A 22,045-nucleotide genomic window follows, 5' to 3' on the forward strand; every position below is an offset into this window, starting at 1 on the left:
AACGAACCTATTTAAATTTTATGAAGATATTTGTTTTAGTCTTTTTTACATTTATCAGCTTATCAAAAAGTTAATTTTATCAAACACTTTTAAACATAATCAGCTAACTTCACATGCAACTCTTCAGTTTTCAACTTCTAGCTTATAATTCTTCGGCTAATTTTCAACTTTCAACTAAATTTGGCAAGGATAGTCTATAATCCTATCCATCGCAAGCAATTTGGACCATTGTATTAATTGGCCCAAATTTCAACCACCTCCCAACCACCTTGACCGCTGACCCAGACCCTATCAAGTATATTCTCTTATCGATTTATGATGTAGAGTGCTCTTGAATTGTAGTGTAGTAAGTCCGTTATAGCTAGCGTGACCAATTCAACTTTGAGTTAATATTCTTATCTTAATTAATTAATTGAAAATAATGGTATTGATTTTTCAAACATATGGGACCCTAGGCAATAGCTTAGCTTGAAAATAACAAGATGAGAATTTTGACCGAATCCGAAAAGAGTGATTAAGTGGAAGAAGCGGAAAATCACGTCATACAAAACGTAGAACCTTTTTCCATTAATATTGAAGATGAAATATAAGGGGAGGAGAACCACTCTATACACAACATAGAACATCTCACCAATAATATCAAGTCCTATTTGATAGGGGCAACTCCAACTAAGTTGGTCGAATAATTGGTTTGGTAATCACAAGATTCTAAGTTTAACTCTTTATGAGAACTATCTATTGATTTTCTTGGTTTAAGTGAGTCAGCCATTGACAACCTAGACTGGATTACCTCATAGGGGCTAGACTTCACCTAAAATGCACCTCGGGTAAAGGTTGTAGGCATTCTCGTAAATCAAAGTACCACTTGATACAACCTGATGACTTGACATAGACAAAAGAAAAGAATTATTAAGGTGTGTTTGGTTTGCACATGGAATCATAATCGGAATGGAATCAAATACTTGGTAATATAATACTGGTAATGATTTTGGTGAACGTATTTTACATGTTTGGTAGTAGGGTAAAATTGGAATGATTACAATTTTGATGTTCGGTTGCGTATGACCTATAATGGGAATAAATGTTTTAAAAATACAAAAAACAAAAAAAAAACAAAAAAAAAAAAAACAAAAACAAAAACAAAACCAAAACAAAACAATACAAAAATCTAATAGTACTAACCCAAACTTAAAAATTATATTACCAATAAGATGGAATGATACCTATTTTAATTAGGGAATCAGATTTTTAATTGAAGGGGTAATAAAATCTCATAGTTGTATTTAAAAAAGTTATCAACCAAACACTAACTATTATTTTGATTCTCATTCCTATGGTGTAAACCCGTGAACCAAATACACCCTTAGATTATCATATAATTATCATGTTGATCGATCCAAATTCAAAAAATAAAATTATACACAAATTCACATATTTTGTCCAATTTAAAATTTCTTAATTTGATTAGAAGTAGAACAACAACTTAGAAAATTCTAAGGTGAATCTTAAAAAATAATAAATAAATAATTCTAAGGTGGTGAACAGTTCACAAGCAATCCTTATATACCATTGATCCAAGGTTCACAATGCATTGTGGATCTTGGTGCATGTGTATGTGTTTTATTTTGTGAGTTGTTGTATCTTGTATTATGAAATTATGTATTTTAAGCGAATGAATTTTGTACCTGAAACAAATTAGTAGTTATGTCTTATGTTATGAATTTTTGTATCTTGTGTTGTGAAATTCTGTGCATATGAACTCAAATTTTATACTTAAATCAGATTTGAAAAATAAGTAAATATACAAAATGTGTATGTGTCTTGTGTTATGATCGAAATTTTGTACCTTACAAACATGGTTGAAAAAATCGCTAGGTGTTCCTCGGGCGCTCGAGGGCGCCTAGAGCCTAGACGCCCGTGTATTTTTTAAAAGTTTGTTTAAAATTTTCAAATTTTTTAAGACATAATAATTGTAAACTATTTAATACTTTAACGGTTAATACTAAAATATAAAATATTTACCTAAAAAACATCTAGAGTTTCAACACTTCTTAGGAAGCCTAGGCGGTTAGCGCCTAAGTGGCCTAGACAACCAATTGCGTAGACCACCGATTATGGTGATACATTAAGTGACCGGTCAGCGCATAACGCCTAGGCGTCAATTAGTCGATACCTAAGTGAGATTTTTGCAACACGGCTTACAAGTATGAATTCGGTACTCCCCTTAGATCCTATTTTTCCCATTATTATATTTGACAATCAATCCCAAACCTATTTGAATCAACATACTTCCAAAAATTCATTGTATTAATTGGCCCAAATTTCAATCACCTCCCGCCCACCTTGACCGCTGACCCAGACCCTATCAAGTCACAAATTATTGTGTGGACCATAGTCTATATAGCTATATAAACCATGAGTACAATATACAGTTTTAATATATTGAAAATGTTGGGAAATAATAATTTTGGTACCTCAAATCCTTGAAGAATTAGTCTTCCATTCTCCATGCAGCATCAACCACGTAGCATCTGCATGCCGCACCATCCATCACCCACGTACACATGTTCCCATTTTTACATGCACAATTATCTCTTTTGAAGTGTATAAATAGTTTCGATGTTTTGCTTTGTAAACACACCTCTTACATCATTTGAATTCATTCTTCTTTGTTTTTGTTCTCACGTACAAATATATATATATATATATATATATATATATATATATATATATATATATATATATATATTTCATTTGTTATTCTCTTTTGAGAATTTATATATATTTTTTATATTTTTCCATTTTATATTAGATTCATTTCTCATTTATATAATTTTCTTCATTTACATATTTTCCCTATTATTTAACTTCTATAATTCTCAATTTTTGATTCTTCGCTTCCGCATTATTCCGCTATATTCCTAATAAGTGGTATCAGAGCGATTTAATTGAGAGTTATTTTCGAAGATGTCGACTGTTACTAAGTTCGATATCGAGAAGTTTAACGGGAAAATTAGTTTTTCTATCTGGAAGGTTCAGATGGAAGCCGTTCTAACCCAGAACGGTTTGAAGAAAGCGCTAGCTGGGAAGAAGAAGAAACCAGCTACAATGACAAATGAAACCTGGGAAGATTTGGATGACAAGGCACGTTCAACCATTCTTTTGTGCCTGTCTAAAGAGGTTCTACGTGAGGTAGTAAGTGAGACGACTGCGTCAGATTTATGGTCCAAGCTGGATATGCTTTACATGTCCAAAACTCTAGCGAACACGCTACGCCTGAAGGAGCGTCTGTACACAATCCCGTATGACGGAAGGTACTTCTATTAAATCTCACTTGGATGAATTCAATTCTATTTTATTGGACTTGGAAAATATTGATGTCATAATTGACTATGAGGATCGTGCTGTTTTATTGCTTGTGTCTCTCCCTAAATCATACAAGCATTTCAAAGAAATTATGCTGTATGGTAATAGTAGTGATACCCTTACTTTCGACAATGTTAAGTCAAACCTATTGTCCAAAGAAAAGTTTGACTTTGAAATTAAGTCTGAGGACAAAGGTGAAGGCTTGACTGTAAGGGGTCGTCCACTTGAATCAGGGAGTAGCAATAAAAATTCTAGATCCAAGTCCAAAGGACGTAAGTCCAAAAAATCCTGCAAGTACTGCAAGAAGCATGGTCATGATGTGACTGAATGCTTCAAGTTGAAAAACAAGCAAGAGAGAGAAAATAAGTCCGCTGAAGCTAGTGTTGTTGAAAGTGATTCAGAAGGCGATGTTATGTTATATGTTAGCTCCGGTTGCAAACGGAGCGAAACCGAGTGGATTCTGGACTCTGGTTGTTCATTCCACATGTGTCCTCACAAAGACTGGTTCGTCTCTCTAGAACCGGTTGATGGTGGAGTTGTCTTGATGGGTAATGATACCCAATGCAAGGTTAGTGGAATTGGAAGTGTGCAGATTAAAACTCATGATAACATTATTAGGACTCTTACCAATGTTCGGTATATTCCTGATTTGAAACGCAATCTGATATCCTTGGGCACCTTGGAATCTCTGGGGTGCAAGTACATAGCTGAAGGTGGAGTTCTGAAAGTCATAAAAGGCTCTCTTATTCTCATGAAAGCTTCTTGTTCCGGAAGCTTGTACGTCTTGCATGGCAGTACTGTAACAGGTTCAGTAGCAATATCCTCATCGATGTCTGATGCGGATCTCACTCAATTATGGCATATGCGTCTGGGGCATATGAGTGAGAAAGGCATGCATCTCCTGAGCAAGAAAGGCCTCCTTGGTGGTTCAAGTACGGGTAAATTAAAATTTTGTGAGCATTGTGTTTTTGGGAAACAAAAGAGAGTTAGTTTTTCTGCTGCTACACACCGTACCAAAGATGTATTGGAATACATACATTCCGATTTATGGGGACCGACTAAATTCCAGTCTATGGGAGGCTATTGATATTTTATGTCTATTATTGATGACTTTTCTCGTAAATTCTGGGTCTATTTCCTGAAATATAAAAATCAGCCATTTTCTATTTTCAAGAAGTGGAAAATACTTGTTGAGACTCAAACAGGTAAAAAAATCAAGAAGCTCAGGACAGACAATGGCTTGGAGTTCTGTGAGTCAGATTTCAATGACTTATGTGCGGCAAATGGAATCGCCAGGCACAAGACCTTGCCTGGTAAACCCCAGCAGAATGGTGTTGCCGAACGTTTGAACAGGACTCTATTGGAAAGAGCTCGTTGTATGCTCTCTAATGCTGGGTTATGGAAACGGCGTGATTTTTGGGCCGAGGCCGTTTCTACTGCTTGCTATTTGGTAAATAGATCTCCACATTCATCCCTTGATTTCAAAATTCCGGAGGAAGTTTGGTCAGGTAATCCTGTTGACTACTCTATCTTAAGAGTATTTGGATGTCCTGCTTATGCTCATTTCAGTACGGGTAAATTAAACCCGAGAGCTGTCAAATGCATTTTCCTTGGTTATGCCTCTGATTCAAAAGGGTATCGTCTATGGTCTCCTGATTCTCAGAAAATCATTCTGAGTCGAGATATCACTTTTGACGAAAATGCACTACTTTCTTCTGGAAAAGTTCCCAGTACAGATGAGACGCAAAGTACTGGTGAGAAGGTGGAGTTTGAGTTCAGGCCTATTGACAGTATTACTACCACTGATGGTAATACTAAAGATGATGCATCTACTAGCATCGCACCTCTCGTCGAGCCACAGCGAGAGTTCTCTATTGCCCAAGATCGTCCTAGGAGGACAATTAAAAAACCTGCTAAGTATGCTAGTGATGATGAAAACAACTTGGTTGCTTATGCTCTTTCAGGCACACAGGAGGTTGATAGTGATCCATTCTGAGGCTTTTCCTGTTGCTAAGTTCAAGCTTGAGTTTAGTCGGACTGTTCCAGTTATTAATACCCACAGTGGATTTGATCCAAGGTGGAGATTGTTGGGAAATAATAATTTTGGTGCCTCAAATCCTTTGAAGAATTAGTCTTCCATTCTCTATGCAGCATCAACCACGTAGCATCTGCATGCCGCACCATCCATCACCCACGTACACATGTTCCCATATTTACATGCACAATTATCTCTTTTGAAATGTATAAATAGTTTTGATGTTTTGCTTTGTAAACACACCTCTTACATCATTTGAATTCATTCTTCTTTGTTTTTGTTCTCACATACAAATATATATATATATATATATATATATATATATATATATATATATATATTTCATTTGTTATTCTCTTTTGAGAATTTATATATATATTTTATATTTTCCCATTTTATATTAGATTCATTTGTCATTTATATAATTTTCTTCATTTACATATTTTCCCTATTATTTAACTTCTATAATTCTCAATTTTTGATTCTTCGCTTCCGCATTATTCCGCTATATTCCTAACAAAAAGTTTATTATTTGTGTACTGAATGTATATTTAATTCAATAATATATAAAAAATCATGTACTTTCAAATAATGTACTTTATGTATACTAATAATATACTTTTTATTTATGATTCACACAAATACTAAAATATAAGTGTAGTGTAGTAAGTCCGTCATAGCTAGCGTGACCAATTCAACTTTGAGCTAATATTTTGTTGGAAATTTATATAGTAATGGAAATTAATGGTTCAGATGGACTACCATGAAAGTTTAAATAATATTTAGAGTTGTAGAGTTATAAATATTATTTTAGTTTGATAGAAAGTTAATATGATGCTATTGATTTTTCAAACATATGGGCTCTAGGCAATAAAAGTACGCATATCAACTTTGATCTAATATTCTTATCCGTCATAGCTAGCGTCACCAATTAACAGTACGCATATCAGATTGATCTTGATTTAGCATGTCTATATAGGCAAATTATATTGTGCATCGCAGTCCAAAAAAGGGCGGCACGTTGTTACAATTAATGGAGTGCACATTTTTGGTGTGTTAATTACCAATTGAAAGTACAATGTATCTAAACTGACACTCTCACGTATTATTTTTATATAATCAAATGAAATTGCAATTGAATTGAAATGATGCTGTAGTTGTGTTGAATGAAAACTGCAGTGTATACAAAATGAAACTGAATAATAATTTCACATATTTGAGTGTATATTGCCCAGCGAAACTGTAGTTATATCAAAATGATACTGTAGTTGTGTTGAAATGAAACTGCAGTGTATATTAAATGAAACTTAATAAAATATCACATATTTGAGTGTATATTGTGCAATGAACCTGTAATTATATCGAAATGATAATGTAGTTGTGTTTTAATGAAACTATAGGGTATATAAAATAAAACTAAATATCATTTTCACATATTTGAGTGTTATAATATCGAATGAAACTGTAGTTGTGTTGAAATGAAACTGCAGTATATACAAAATGAAACTGAATAACAGAGTTAATTTTTTGCAGAACGGTGCGAAAAGGGTGCCGTTTCTTTTCAATACACAAGACGACGTTGTTTAGAAACTCGGTGCATAATCCATTATGCACCGTGGTCCACGATATACTTGTTGGTCTATATAAACAATATAATATACAGCCTGTGAGAAAAACACACATCACTCTCTTCTTTCCCTAATTAAATATTCCATATTTTTGAATTATGGAGGTGATGAAGAAGATGATGAGCCATGAGAAAACCACCCTCTCATTATTTTATTTCTCATCAGCTGCTCTTTGTACTCTCCATCTTCTTGTGTTTTGCTTAATATGTAGTGTTACCCTTATTCCCACTTCCTCCTTTGCATCATCATCATCATCAGCTGCTTTCTACTCATCAAATGAAATCGATAGACTTGCTCTTTTAGAGTTTAAACACCGGATTATTTCTGATGATCCCAATGGATTAGTTCTTAACTCCTGGAATGACTCTGTGCATCATTGTGGTTGGCAAGGAGTGAGCTGTGGTCGTCGACACCCACCAATTGTAGCGTTGAGGTTTCTTGAGAAGGGGTTGGTGGGAACCATATCTCCTCATATTGGAAATCTCACTTTCCTCAGGCTTCTTCATCTCCAAAGGAATATGTTGCACGGTGAAATCCCAGGAGAGATTGGTGGTTTTTTTCGATTAAGATCTCTCTACCTGTCTAGGAATGCATTGACGGGAGAAGTGGCTAAGCTTAATCTCAGCAGCTGCGTACACCTTAGGGAACTATATTTTAATCGAAATGGCCTCCAGGGAACCTCCCTACTGCATTCGAATTCCTAGCTAATTTGAAGAAGATACAAGTACTATCTCTGGGTAGAAACTGATCGACAGGTGGAATTCCTCCCACTTTTGGGAATTTGTCATCACTTCGAAAATTGGGCTTGGAGATTAATCATTTGGAGGGACATATTCCGCATGAGATTACGCAGTGTAGGGGTTTAGGTTTAAATATCATTTCACTTGGCGTCAACAATTTCACTGGTACACTATCTCCTTCTTTCTTCAATATGACTTCTATACAAATTTTTTCAGTAACCCAAAACTCACTTGAAGTGACCATTCCAAGCTACATAGGAGATACCATGCCAAACTTGGAAGGCTTTTATTTTGGCATTAACCAATTCCATGGAACCATCCCAATTTCATTTCCCAACGCCTCTAAGCTTCAAATTCTTGAGGTTTCAGCTAACTATCTTGTAGGTAAAGTTCCAAATAATACTGGAAGGTTAAACATCTTCGAGTTTTGAACCTTGAGTACAATCTTCTTTGTAGCAATGATCCCCTCAATGACTTGGCTTTTATAACATATCTGTCCAATTGTAGTAATTTAAATAGATTTTCCATTTATAAAAATAGATTTGAAGGTAAATTGCCAAACACCATAACTAACCTCTCATCCAAACTCCAGTTCCTATTTCTAGGAGATAATAAGATTTGGTACCATACCAAGCGGAATAAAAAATCTAGTTAGCGTGATGGCTTTTGGGGCAGGAGTCAATCTATTATAAGGTGTTATTCCTAGTGAGATAGGTGAATTGCATAAATTACAAGTTTTGACTCTGGATCAAAACCAATTATCTGGAAAAATGCCACTCAGTCTTTTTAGGGTTACTTCTCTAACTACAATTGATTTGGATAACAACAATTTTTATGGCAATATACCCTCAAATGTGGAAAACTTCAGAAATTTAAATGAATGGTACATGTACAATAACAAACTAGATGAAACCATTCCTCAACAAGTTTTTAATTTGCCATCTTTGTCTAAGTACCTTGACCTTTCCAGCAATTCATTCACTGGCCCGTTATCTCCCGCCGTGGGCAAATTGAAAACACTAAATGTCTTAGACATCTCTGGAAACAAATTGTTGGGCAAAATTCAAGATACAATTGGAAATTGTTTGAGCCTTGAATATCTTGATATGCATGATAATCACTTTGAAGGTAAAGTCACACCTTCTTTGGTTTCCTTAAAAAGCATTACGTATTTGGATATCTCAAACAACAAGTTGACTGGAGAGATACCAAGAGACCTCCAAAAGCTCCCTCACTTGCAATATTTGAACCTTTCTTTCAATGATCTAGAAGGGGAGGTACCAACAGTTGGAGTGTTTGCAGTGGCAACCAATGTATCATTGCTTGGAAACAAAAAGCTATGCGGTGGTATACTTGAGCTAAAGCTGCCTCCATGTCCTGTGAAGAAAACAAAACACAGAAAGCATTTAAAGCTTAAGATTGTTATCTTCACATGTATTTGCTCGGCTCTGGTGTTTGCATCATTCATTGCTTTTCTAACAATGTGTTGGAGGAAACGAAAAGGATGGAGTCAGCTAAGGCATCCAAAGTTGAAAAGCTTTCCAAAATCCCTTATAGAGACCTACATCAAGCTACTGATGGTTTCTCTGAGACAAATTTGATCGGTTCGGGAAGTTTTGGCTCTGTTTACAAAGGATGATTTGAGCAAGGTGGTGGAGAAGAAACAATTGCGGTGAAGGTACTTGACCTTCGAAAAAATGGAGCTTCAAAGAGCTTTCTTACAGAATGTAAAGTGTTGAGGAACATACGCCACCAAAATCTTGTTCCAATTTTGACTTGCTGCTCGAGTTGTGATTTTGCAGGTAATGAATTCAAAGTTTTGGTTTATGAGTTCATGTTAAATGGGGATTTGGATATGCGGTTGCATACACATTCATCTAATGCAAGGACAACCGTTTTAAGTGTTCTTCAAAGGTTAAATATTGCAATTGATGTAGCTTCTGCATTACATTATCTCCATGATGATTGTGAGCCGACAGTTATTCATTGTGATCTAAAGCCAAGTAACATTCTGCTCGACAAAGACTTACTTGCTCATGTTGGAGATTTTGGTATTTCAAGACGTTATTCACGCACAATTGGAGATCCAATTGGTGAACAAACTAGTACCATTGGATTAAAAGGATCAATTGGTTATGTTCCACCAGGTAAGAATATTATATTGTCATCATAAAACTTTACCACTTGTTTACATAACTAGCTAGCTTAAGAGAAAAAGTCATATTCATATATCATATCTTATGTTGAAGAAGTTCTTTTCCTAAAATTAAAATGCACTATTAATTTATTTTGTTTTCATTTGCTTTGTTTTTGTTTTCTCAAATAATTTGGTTTTAGAGTACAGGTCAGGAGCAAAGGCATCAACTTTTGGAGATGTGTATAGTTTTGGAATCCTTTTGTTAGAAATGTTCACAGCTAAGAGACCCACCGATAAGTGAATGTAACAGTCTTTGTGAGTATGTGGAGATGGCGTTGCCACCAGAAGTGATTGAGATAGTAGACTCATCGCTTTCAGCATGCCTAGAAAGCAATCACGGAATAACACCGGATGTAGAGTTGGGGAATTATGGCAATTTGGTGAAATTGAAGAGAGCAAGGGGCATAACTTCTTCCTCTCCATCTTCAAAATTGGGCTCACTTGGCTTCAAGATCACCAATGGATCGCATGCATATGAATGAAGTGTGCACGGAATTACACAAGATTAAGAAGGCCTTCTTTGCATACAATTAAGCAAACATGTCTTGCTAGCTAGCAATTTAGAAAAGCTTGTTTTTTAATTTGCCTAACATATGTTGCTCTAAATTTCTTTTGATGTAAGCTTTTTCTTGTATTATTCTTTTGTTGTATGATGGGAACAAACTGCAAACATTTACTATACATGTTCTTATATTATGTGTTGTAATTTGGTTTAAAGTTTGTATAAACAGTTATCATTTTAATTGTTTCTAAAACTGGTTAACTACTGTCAGTCCATGAAGTGAGCACGGACAAATTTCTCTCATTATTTCGTTTCATTTTATACACACTATAATTTCATTACAATAATGACATATTGAAATCATACATGATAACTTGCTAAGATATATGGTTAGAAGCGCACCATCAGTTGTTGTGCTCTGCGGTTACTGCAGTTGGACAATGTCATTAATGGAGGGATATGATAGCTCCTAACCGGAGAACCATATTGCAGTACCCATTACTGTTCACACATAAATTCAGGAGAGCAACGCAACAGCTGCATCCTCCTTAGCTCTTCAAGATCCCAACTCCAGAATCTCAACCAGAAAAGGGATCCCTCCTTCCTACCTCAAAAGTTTCTCTTCTTCCATAAACCATCCCAAAAGCAGAAATGATTCCTCTTCCTGAAATGCACCAGAAGAGATTGACCCATTCCAGATGATAATGCAGGGGTGATTAAGATTTGATTTTGGCCTAGCTGGGAGTCTTCATCAGCAGATCGATGATACATTATTCACCAATGGAAGCATAGAAAAATGTCTATCTGAGTTTTTCAATCCATCTTCGGAACTCTTAAGAGACATCCTCTCGGTATCAAGCCCCAACTCATTACCAATGATTCTGGGCAAAGATTCCTCTGATGACAGACTGGGTGGAGATGGAGTTTGAACTTGATGAGGGGAACCTAAAAGAGGCTGATGAGTGTGAAGAAACCTCAATTCTATGACCAGCAGTTGCATGCAAACAATTTAAATTTGAATTTTCGTTGGATGCAGAAGTAGTATGATGATGGTGTAAATGGGAGTCTTCATCATGTGACGCCATAGTATGGTTAGAAAATTGACTAGCTAACTTCTTACTTATATCTCTTGACTCTTGAGAGTGCCAAACGGTCTAAGTCTGAAGAGATATCCTCCCAAGATCCACACCCTGCCCATCACCTGAAATTCCAAGCAGAAGAGCTTGTGAAGAACAATGATGAATCCTGTATTTGAATTGTACAATATGAGACGAAACTTCTCCAAGGGGAACCTAAAGGGGGAGTTGAACCAGTTCATTAAGACGTAGTTTGATTATGGTCGAAAACCAGTTAACAACACAATCCAAAATAAGAGCAGATATCATATGTAGTGATAGATAGTTAGCATCAAACCTTTTCTATTGCGATACTCTCTTAAGTGGTTAAGAAGTCTGTGTGCCTGCAAGTAGACAAAAACAAGTTATCAAAATAAGAACATATCAAAACCATAAATGATAGATGGTTAGCATCAGACCAATTGTCGTGCTCTGGGGTTACTGCAGTAGGACAATGCTGTTAATGGACAGACAGCTCCAAGCCGGAGAACCATATTGCAGCACAGCATGTTGTCAGTGCATAATCGCAGGAGCGCAACAGCTGCATCCTCTTTAGCTCTTGAAGATCCCAACTCAAGAATCTCAACCAGAATAGGGATCCCTCCTTCTCGACAAATTTCTGATCTTCCCTCAAAAATGGAAGAAAGATTAGACAAAATACAAACTGCTTCATCAACCATCCCAACATTAGGGTGCATAAACTCTATGAGGTACTTCACTGCACCTGCCTGCACAATACGATACTTGTGTTCATCAAGTATAGATAAGTAATACAAAGCTGTAGCGGCATCTTTCTTGCCCCTGGGAGTTCCATTGGCCAGTAATTCAACAACAGCTTTTATTGCCCTACAAATCTTAACCTTAAATCCCTCAATATCTGATAAGTTGAAAAGAGTGGCAACAGAGGTTTCTTGAGCCTCTGGGCTCCCAGTTGAAAGGACATGAATCAGTGGTTCAATTGCATCAGCATCAACTATCATACACTTGTTGTTATCATTAGCTGACAAGTGCAGAAGTGCTATAACAGCACTTTCCTGTAATTTTGTGTCTACAGAATGCAGAAGGCTAATCAACAAGCTGATGGCACCATGGTTTGCAATCAAAATCTGGTTGTCCATATTCAAATTGGCAAGCAATTGGAGTTCAGCTGCTGCATTTCTGAGCACATCAGTAGAAGTGACCTGCAAGTCCTCAACAAGCTTCTTAACATGATTCTCGACTTCCACACGATATGCCCTTGCTTCAGTGGCAGAGGAAGAAACCATTCTTGGAACAAGGCTTTCACATGCTCTTCGGAAAATTGAGTGAAGATGAGATTGTAGCCCCACTGGGGATAGGAAATAATAAACCTGATTTCCATCACCAATAGCTGCACGTAAAATGCTTGAATTCCCTGAGCTTATACTTCCCTTTCCTGAGCCTGTCAGCCACTCTGCATAACTCTTACGAGAATTCGTCTCCATGTCAGAACTCAGCATATAACGTGGAATACCGTACAAAGATTCATCAGAAGAGAAACGGGGACGAGATGGAGATGATTCTCTTTGGATTGCACTAGAATGGAATGAACTTTGCCTAAGGCCAATCGAGATTGTTGAAAGAGGTGATACAGAGATATAGCCCTGAGTATGAACTGAGCTCATACTTTTGTACCTATCTTGAGAACTCTCAGGAGACATCATCTCATCATCAAACCACAGCTCATTACCAGCTATTATGGGCAAAAATTCCCCAGAACACAAACGGGGACAAGACAGAGATGATCCCTCTCCTTGATATGCACTAGAAGAGATTGAATTATTCCTAGAAACACATAGAGTGCAAGATAAATCAGGTGATACAGAGGTGGTTTGATTATGGCCTTGCTGGGAGTCTCCATCAGCAGATGACACCGAGTTTGGCAATCCATCTTCAGAACTCTTAAGTGAAATCCTCTCAATATCAAACCTCAACTCATTACCAGCATTTCTGGGCAAAGACTCCTCTGATAACAAACTGCTTTGAGATGGAGAAAATGTGCCTCTTTGAATTGAGCTTGAAGGGCTTGAATTTTTCATAGGGGAACCTAAACAGTAATTTAAATCAGGTGTTCAAGATTCCGCATTCACAATAACAGAAGAGGGTTGGTTCAGCACTTCAGCTCAGAGATTTCATGGGCTATGGCATCTTTATGTTCTTTGATTCACACAATTTGCAATCACTGCCTTTAAAGAGTTTAACTTAGGAATAAATTAATATTGCAAATATTTGAAAATTTCTTGTTTTCTGATTTCTGTTTTCTTTATTTGTACTTCAAATTTTATATTTTGTTTTTAAGAAAGCAGCAACTTGTAATTTAGTGCATCATTAAGAAGAAAGTATTTAATGTTCTATTTAAAAGTATTGTTATAATTGAATATAGTCATCATTTATATATCTTTTTATTATAATAGTAATAACCATGTTGAGAAAAATTTATAAAAGGAAAAGCAGTGACTTATATTTAGTACATGATATATGATGCACAAGATCTAAGATAAGAGGTTTGAATAGAAACTAATAAAGCAAGAAAAATAATGACATAATCTAAACAATCATCATTTTGCTCCTTCACTTATGCTTTGGATTTTTGTTGTTGGAAGTTATTGTTCAAATGTATAGGCACAAATATAAGAGGTCTCTTCTCAGGTATTTGGGGAGGTTATGCAATTGCAAATATGTATGATTCACATTCTTCAATTGCAAATAGCCACGAGTTTTACATACCGATTGAGAGGTGATTTTCTCCTCGACTCCGGAAAAATGACCGATGATGCAATAACTTCTTCACCGCAAAGAATAGGCCGCCGCGGCCACCGTTACCGTTGCCGCTATCATCGCCACTAGACATGTTGTGCTTGAGCTTCGAATCCGAAGAAAACCTACCAACAGATTTTGAAGTAGAAGCCACGAAGAATTGTTCCCAATATATAAACTGGAAAGCGTCCCCTCCATTAACTGTTTTCTGGTAAATTTCTTCATACTTTCCGGAGCTTCGTAGTATGAACTCAGTGAATGTGAACTCGTATTTGGAATTTATGAATTATAAGCTTTTCGACGAAGGCGCCCAAAAGACCAAAACTGTGACATTATATTGCCCCAATATAGATGACTTCAGTGAATGTCGCGTTTCTCTGATTTTAATTTACGAGCAGTTCGCAGTGAATATTTAAAAATATGTTTTAAGGGCATCTTCAATAGTTAGAGTTTTAGTGTAATTTTTAATGAATTTTTGTAATGTGATTATGAAAGAAAAAATGGAAAAATGAAGTAAAAAAAAAAACTAAATGTCAGCTAAATTCAATGTGAGACCCGCACTTGCTGCTTTCCTACGCACATGTGCAGCCATGCACAGCCATTGTAGGAGAAAGAAATCTCCAAAACTCACCATTTTCATTTGTCAAAACTTTAGCAAAGAAAATCTTACTATTTCAAAAGCCATAAATGAATCCCCTATTGGGGGTGTTCTAAGTATGTTTTGCGACTTAATCAGTAAAAAATTATGATGTTTGTATAAGTAGTTTAATTAATTTTTAGGTAGTAGATTATAAGTAAGAGATGACAACTGCACTGCAGGAGTTATATTTAATGACAATTTTTTTTGTAGACCATAAATAAATGTACGTTTTTAATATACTAAAGATATACTCTGTATTATTTATGTGCTGGATATATATTATTTGTCTTTTTAAAAAAAAAAAAACATATTATTCGATAATATACAAAATAATTTACTTTCAGATTTCAGTATTCAAATAATATACTTTCAATTGTTATATTATGGACCATGGTTCATCTAGCATTGTGAATTTTATTTAAAAAATGCTGAAGTGGCATCCCACACCATGAACCATAAGCGATTCTTCATGGCGTACCTTAATCTTTCATATATGCTATTTCGATCCACAAACCGTTAAAATTTTGTCACCTAGACTTTTTAGCAGGTTACCTTCAAGTAATAAGTTATAACTTGCTGATGTGGAGGTGTTTAGTTGTTGACTTATTTAAATATATAAGTAATAAAAGTATGATTTGGCAGCCCTTTCATCATTTAACTTAAATAATCAAACCCCCCATTGCTGACGCTCGTGGCAGAGAAACAAGCCCCACGTCCGGCGCCGGCTGAGTAGCCCTTTGAATGTCGTATCTCTTCCGCACCTTCTTTGTGGTCAGCTCCGACGACGACGACCCGCCGTTGTTTCCTCCGTTGCTGCCGCTCGACTCCACTTGCCGCTCGTCTTCTCCGGCAGTTTGTGTTGTTTTTTTTATCAAGATTTTCTGTGCTTCTGGGTAGAATTTCTGACTGTCTGATATCAAATGCGACAGAGACGCTGTATTTGTAAGAAGTACTACATAAGCAGAATATTCGATTTGAAATACAATCATCTTTATAAGCTTTTCAATTTTTTTTTTTTGAATGCTACTAGCTCTATTAGATTGTAGTATCTGTTCATATACTTTCTCAACCTACTGAAACACAAAGAGCTAATAACGCCTCCACTGAGGCTTGAACTTACAACCTTCCAAATGGAAGTCCAACCCGGGTACCATTGGACCACATAGTCCTGGTTTATAAGCTTTTCAATTACTTAATGTAATAGTCAACAAAATAATAAAGAAATTGAATTCATTCTAACCTGCAAAACGACATTAACACTTATGATGGTAGTTCAATTCAACAGAACAAAATCCAGATTTCATTTCAGGAAACTTACTCTTGAGGTGTTGAAAAAGATGCTGGTTGATGAACCTAGAAGTCTCACGACCTCCGTGCCCACAATCTTGAGTGCTCAAACAGCCGGATTCAAGCTGGCTCTGATCTTCAAGCAGATTATTTGCTTGAACTACAGCGATTGAAATGTTGGCATGTATCCTTATACCACAAGAGCCCGTCTTGACAACCAGCAGCATCAGAACTGGAGCCGACCTATCGATCTGCCTTTGGCCCGAAGCAGGCCCTCAAGAAGTTCATCAACCCAGATAACATCCCTCATCTCACCCAAACCACCCTCCAAAATCGTCCCATCTAAAGATGCAGCGTTTTCATTATTATCAGTTTGGTTTTCTATCGTGCTTAATGTTGGAAATTACATTCAAGATGGTGGTTTAAAGTGTGTAGAAGGAAGACACTCTTGTCCCACATTGGAAGGATAAGGGACTAATTCCCACCTTTTTAATACCAACCCATTTGGAAGGCTTAAACTATTGTAGAGAGAGAAGGAAAGGGAACTCCACATGCGCGCGTCGCCGCCGGTGGGTATTTTCAATATACTATAAACTATAAATACCCTGCTTCTCCTGACCTTCGGTGTTAACTGGTCGAAAGCAACCGGTAAGACTACAACCGTCTCTGGGAAATTTTTGCTTTTAAGGTAGTGTCTTGCACACGTCACCAATCCCTTCAGGATTCATCCATTCTCAGCCTATAAAAAACAGTAGCCCCAGGTCAGCAACCGGTAAGACTACAACCGTCTCCGGGAAATTTTTGCTTTTAAGGTAGTGTCTTGCACACGTCACCAATCCCTTCAGGATTCATCCATTCTCAGCCTATAAAAAACAGTAGCCCCAGGTCCACGACATATTCTATCCGAATTTTCCCCAACAGTTAAAAGCAAAAAATCTTTAATTTTATTTTCGGATATCATGTCGAGCTTCGTACCTAAGCCTGCATCTGACCTTGCCAAGCTTCAACCTCTTGACGGCCTAAACTATCGTCGTTGGGCAGTCAAGATGCTCATACACATCGAATCTGCTGAACTGGAATACGTTCTCACGTATGTTCCTGAACCTGCTCAAGCGAAAGCTGCTGACTCCACTAATCCTCAAACAGAGGACGGCTCCACTTCAACCCCTGCGCCTGTAACACCTGAACCTGTCACAACTGACAAGTCTCAAGACATCCGGGCAAAGTTCGAGCGGGACAACAAAACGGTTCGCGGTCTTCTGCTGCATCACATGTCTGACAACCTGTTAGACATCTATGCTAATACAAATCTGCAAAGGAGATCTTGGACTTGCTCAAAAAGAAGTATGGCACTGATGATGCTGGTCGGAGGAAGTACACGGTTGGGAGGTGGCTCAACTATCGTATGGTGGATACGAAACCAGTGATCGAGCAAGTGCACGAATATGAGAATCTGGTGTCCGACCTTGAAGCTGAACTCATTTCGGCAAGTGAAATGCTACAAACCTATGCCTTACTTGAGAAGTTGCCAGAATCTTGGGGAGAGTTTCAAAACAAAGTAAAACATGAGTCCAAGGATTACTCCTGGGAAGAGATGGTCAATCACATCAACATAGAAAACGCCTATCGACAAAGGTCTGTTTCTAATTCTGGTACGTTAAAAGCTAACATGGTTGAATCCAGTGATGTTAAAGGTGATAGGTCCAGAACTGGGAGTGGTGGACACAATAAAGGCTGGAAAAGAGGAGTCAAAGCCAACAATAACAACAAGTTCAAAAACAACCAGAAGAAAGGGAAAGGAGGACCTTGTTACGTCTGTGGGAAGAACGGTCATCGCGCGGCGCAGTGCTATCGCCGATGGGGCGCAAACGACCAAAAGAATGTCCAACAAGAGAACAAGCATCAAGCAAACGTGGTGGATGAGACTGAAGTCATAGCAGCGGTTGTGACGCTGGAAGCAAATGTGGTGACTGGCACGGAAGAATGGATCATAGACACTGGAGCAACTCGGCACTTCTGTGCCAGTAGGATCATGTTCAAGGAGTTTTGTGCCTTCACTCAAGGACAAGGAGATCAAGTCTATATGGGAAACGACAGTACTGCTAAGGTAAGAGGAGTAGGAACAGTAGAGATAAAACTCAATTCCACAAAGTATCTATTTCTGTCTAATGTGTTGTATGTCCCCACTATGCGGAGGAACTTGGTCTCAGGGCCCTTGTTGGTTAGGGCCGGGATCAAACTTGTGTTTGAATCCGAGAGAATGATCATGACCCGTAGAGGGGAGTACCTAGGGAAGGCTTATTTACGTGGGGGGCTGTTTGTTTTGCCCCTCATTGCATTCACTTCTGCAAACTATGAAACTTTCATGAATAATCTTGCCACACGTAATGGCGGTTCTGTGTATATTGCTGTTTCTTTTGATGTATGGCATGCTAGATTAGGACACGTTGGTCTCAAATGCATGAGTAGATTAAAAACTATGAATATGCTCTCAAACGTGCAAGATGATTCGCTTTCTCAATGTGAAGTATGTGCTGAAGCTAAACTAGCTAAAAAACCTTTCATTACTGCAAAGCATCATATAACTTGTGCTCTAGAGTTAATACACTCAGACATAGCTGATTTTAAAAATACTGAGACAAAAGGGGGAAAGCGATATTATATATCCTTTATAGATGATTTCACTCGTTTTTCAAAGATATATCTGCTTAGAACTAAAGATGAGGCAGAACAAAAATTTGTAAGCTTTAAAACTGAAGTAGAAAATTAGTTAGAGAAAAAGATAAAAAGACTTAGGTCTGACAGAGGTGGAGAGTATGAGTCTATATCCCTCAAAACCTTTTGTGAAAAACATGGAATCATCCATGAGGTGACAGCACCCTATACACCACAACAAAATGGTGTGGCTGAAAGGAAAAATAGAACCCTAAAGGAAATGATAAATGCTTTTCTAATAAGCGCAGGCGCTCCTAACTCTATGTGGGGGGAAGCTGCATTAACAGCTAACCACGTCCTCAACAGGATACCTCACAAAGGTTATGAAAAAACTCCATATGAGCTATGGAAAGGTTACGCACCAAATCTAAAATACTTCAAAGTGTGGGGGTGCCTGGCCAAGGTAGGTCTTCCTTACTTCAAGAAACCTAATCTTGGCCCTAAAACCTCAGATGCAATATTTGTGGGGTATGCAGAAAATAGCGCTGCATATAGATTTATGTACCTAGACGGCCACTCTATGTGCGAGGCACGAGAGGCCGAGTTCTTCGAACACATATTCCCACTAAAACGTAGATCAAATACCTATGAAAAAGTCTCGTCCTCACTACCTTCAACTTCTGAAACAGAACTTGAGTCAGAAGAACCTAGAAGGAGTAAGAGAAAAAGGACCGAGACAAGTTTTGGGCCTGATTTCATTACGTATATTTCTGAACTAAATGACATTAATGAAATTTCTGATCAGTTTGTGTGTCTGTTAATCCTAGAGGAGGAACCAAAATCCTTTGAGGCAGCTATACGCTCAGTCGATGCGGTCTTCTGGAAAGAAGCAATACAAAGTGAGCTAGATTCAATCAAATCTAATCACACTTGGGAGGTTGTAGACCTACCGAAGGGAGCCAAACCTATTGGTTGTAAGTGGATCTTCAAAAAGAAGATGAGACCCGACGGGTCGATTGAAAGGTTCAAAACAAGACTTGTGGCTAAGGGATATAAACAGAAGTTTGGTGAAGACTACTTCTGCACCTATTCTCCTGTAACGAAAATAGCCACAATACGCATATTGTTTGCTCTAGCGTCTTCTCACAAGTGGCTGGTCCATCAAATGGATGTAAAAACAGCTTTCCTAAATGGAGACCTGGAAGAAGAAATTTACATGTCTCAACCTCCTGGATGCACCGACCCCGGGCAAGAAGGGAAGGTATGTAGACTAGTAAAATCCCTATATGGGTTAAAGCAAGCTCCCAAACAGTGGTACGAGAAGTTCCACAAAACACTGTTAGATCTGGGATACACGGTAAACCGATCAGATGCTTGTTTGTACTCAAAAGAGATTGAGTCTAGCATTGTCTTGATTTGCATTTATGTAGATGATATGCTAATCTTTAACTCAAATATAAGTGCAATAAAAGAGACAAAGAGGTCTCTGTGTGACTGTTGGTCCCAAAAGAGGTAAGGTGAAAGTCTAGAGGGGGGGGGGGGGGGGGGTGAATAGACTTTCAAACTTTTTCGCACAGCACAACAATTGCTAAGCCAGAGATAAACCAAAACTCTTAACTAGATTGTTAGAGTATGGTGCACAGCGGAATTAAATAAACATAAAGTGTGTGTGAGATTGTGTGAGCAGTATATCTCGTGTAGAGCGAATATGTAAAGAGCGGTAAGTAAATAAAGCAGTAAAGAACACAAGACAATTATAGTGGTTCGCGAGGTGGTGTAATCCTCCTACTCCACTTGCTCTTATCTCCAAGAGTAATTCACTATATCTACCACTCCTTGGTTCCAAGATACAATGAATTTCCGTGATCTAGTGCTTTGATCACAAAGCCCGCACTAATCACGCCCAGTGACACCACACTGCTGCTTCGGGTTTCACGTCGCCGCGCTACTATCCCAGGATTTCACGACTCCGCGTTACTTTCTGTTAGGAATAAAGTGTAATGGTTTTGATATGCCAAATTTGTATTTGTAGATTTCCCAATTTTATTTATAGGTCTAGTAGAGTCTTAGACTGTGATCGGGAAATTATTTAATTTGAAAAGAGAAAAACAGAGGAAGATGCATGAAAATAGTAGAAGAAGATATTAAGAATTTGTCTGGAGAAAATGACAAATTGAAGAAGAAGATGAATGATACAATATTCACGTCAATGCTACTCAAAGAAGATATCCCAGAAGAATTTTCGTGAAGAAAATTAATGCAAGAAATTGACTTGGAGATCAAGCATCTATGGAAAGAAAGGAGTACATCAAAAGTGATTGGAGATTTAATCAAAAGTTGTACGGACGAAATGGATGATGCTTGATATATTATTCGAAATGGCTCAAGTTTGAAACTCACCATCAACAATTTTACAAGGTAAAATTTGAGAAATCAAATTAAATTAATCTGATGGAGTTGGGCGCTAGTTTAAGCTTTGGGTGGCAATTGAGATGCAATTGCACTTGGGAGCCGATTTCATAGCAATTGAAATTGGGAGCTAATTCGAAGCAATTGAAATTGGGAGCGAGTTTCAGAGAAATTGAAATTGGGAGCCAGTTTCACATGGAAATCAATTCAAGATGAAATTGGGAGCGAGTTTCAGAGAAATTGAAATAAAAGAAATTGGGAGCCAGTTTCAGAGAAATTGAAATAAAAGAAATTGGGAGCCAGTTTCAGAGAAATTGAAATAAAAGAAATTGGGAGCCAGTTTCAGAGAAATTGAAATTGGGAGCCAGTTTCACATGGGAATCAAAAGATGAAATTGGGAGCCAGTTTCACATGGGAATCAAAAGATGAAATTGGGAGCCAGCTTCAGAGAAATTGAAATTGGGAGCAAGTTTCACATGGGAATCAATTCAAGATGAAAAGAAATTGAAATTGGGAATCAAATTGGGAGCAAGTTTCACATGGGAATCAATTCAAGATGAAATTGGGAGCCAGTTTCAGAGAAATTGAAATTGGGAGCAAGTTTCACATGGGAATCAATTCAAGATGAAAAGAAATTGAAATTGGGAGCAAGTTTCACATGGGAATCAATTCAAGATGGTAGAATTGAAATTGGGA

General features: G+C 37.4%; 1 protein-coding gene and 1 long non-coding RNA gene across 2 annotated transcripts; both read right to left on the bottom strand.

Annotated features, from left to right (window-relative positions):
* Nucleotides 1–10,785: 10,785 nt before the first annotated feature.
* Nucleotides 10,786–14,615, bottom strand: LOC109148857 (U-box domain-containing protein 4-like). Its single transcript, XM_019296612.1, has 3 exons — nucleotides 14,329–14,615; nucleotides 12,118–13,648; nucleotides 10,786–10,993 (listed from the first exon to the last, which is right to left on the bottom strand). The coding sequence occupies exons 1-3, from the start codon at nucleotides 14,450–14,452 to the stop codon at nucleotides 10,915–10,917; spliced, it is 1,734 nt and encodes a 577-aa protein (XP_019152157.1). The 5' UTR covers nucleotides 14,453–14,615; the 3' UTR covers nucleotides 10,786–10,914.
* On the bottom strand, nucleotides 11,423–12,108 carry LOC109148859. Its single transcript, XR_002048896.1, has 3 exons — nucleotides 12,003–12,108; nucleotides 11,882–11,927; nucleotides 11,423–11,669 (listed from the first exon to the last, which is right to left on the bottom strand). It is a non-coding gene; the product is annotated as an uncharacterized LOC109148859 (long non-coding RNA).
* Nucleotides 14,616–22,045: the final 7,430 nt, after the last annotated feature.

Source organism: Ipomoea nil, unplaced genomic scaffold (assembly GCF_001879475.1).
Source record: "Ipomoea nil cultivar Tokyo-kokei standard unplaced genomic scaffold, Asagao_1.1 scaffold2144, whole genome shotgun sequence".
In the NCBI taxonomy this organism is placed as follows: domain Eukaryota; kingdom Viridiplantae; phylum Streptophyta; class Magnoliopsida; order Solanales; family Convolvulaceae; genus Ipomoea; species Ipomoea nil.

What these genes read in the sequence shown, in the direction of transcription:
- LOC109148857 (XM_019296612.1), bottom strand. Translation starts at nt 14,452, where the DNA reads ATGTCTAGTGGCGATGATAGCGGCAACGGTAACGGTGGCCGCGGCGGC. An exon ending in AGAAAATCACCTCTCAATCG is followed by an intron (nt 13,649 to 14,328) that starts GTATGTAAAACT and finishes ATTACTGTTTAG; the next exon opens with GTTCCCCTATGAAAAATTCA. An exon ending in AAAGAGGATGCAGCTGTTGC is followed by an intron (nt 10,994 to 12,117) that starts GCTCCTGCGATT and finishes CTGTTGCGTTGC; the next exon opens with TCTCCTGAATTTATGTGTGA.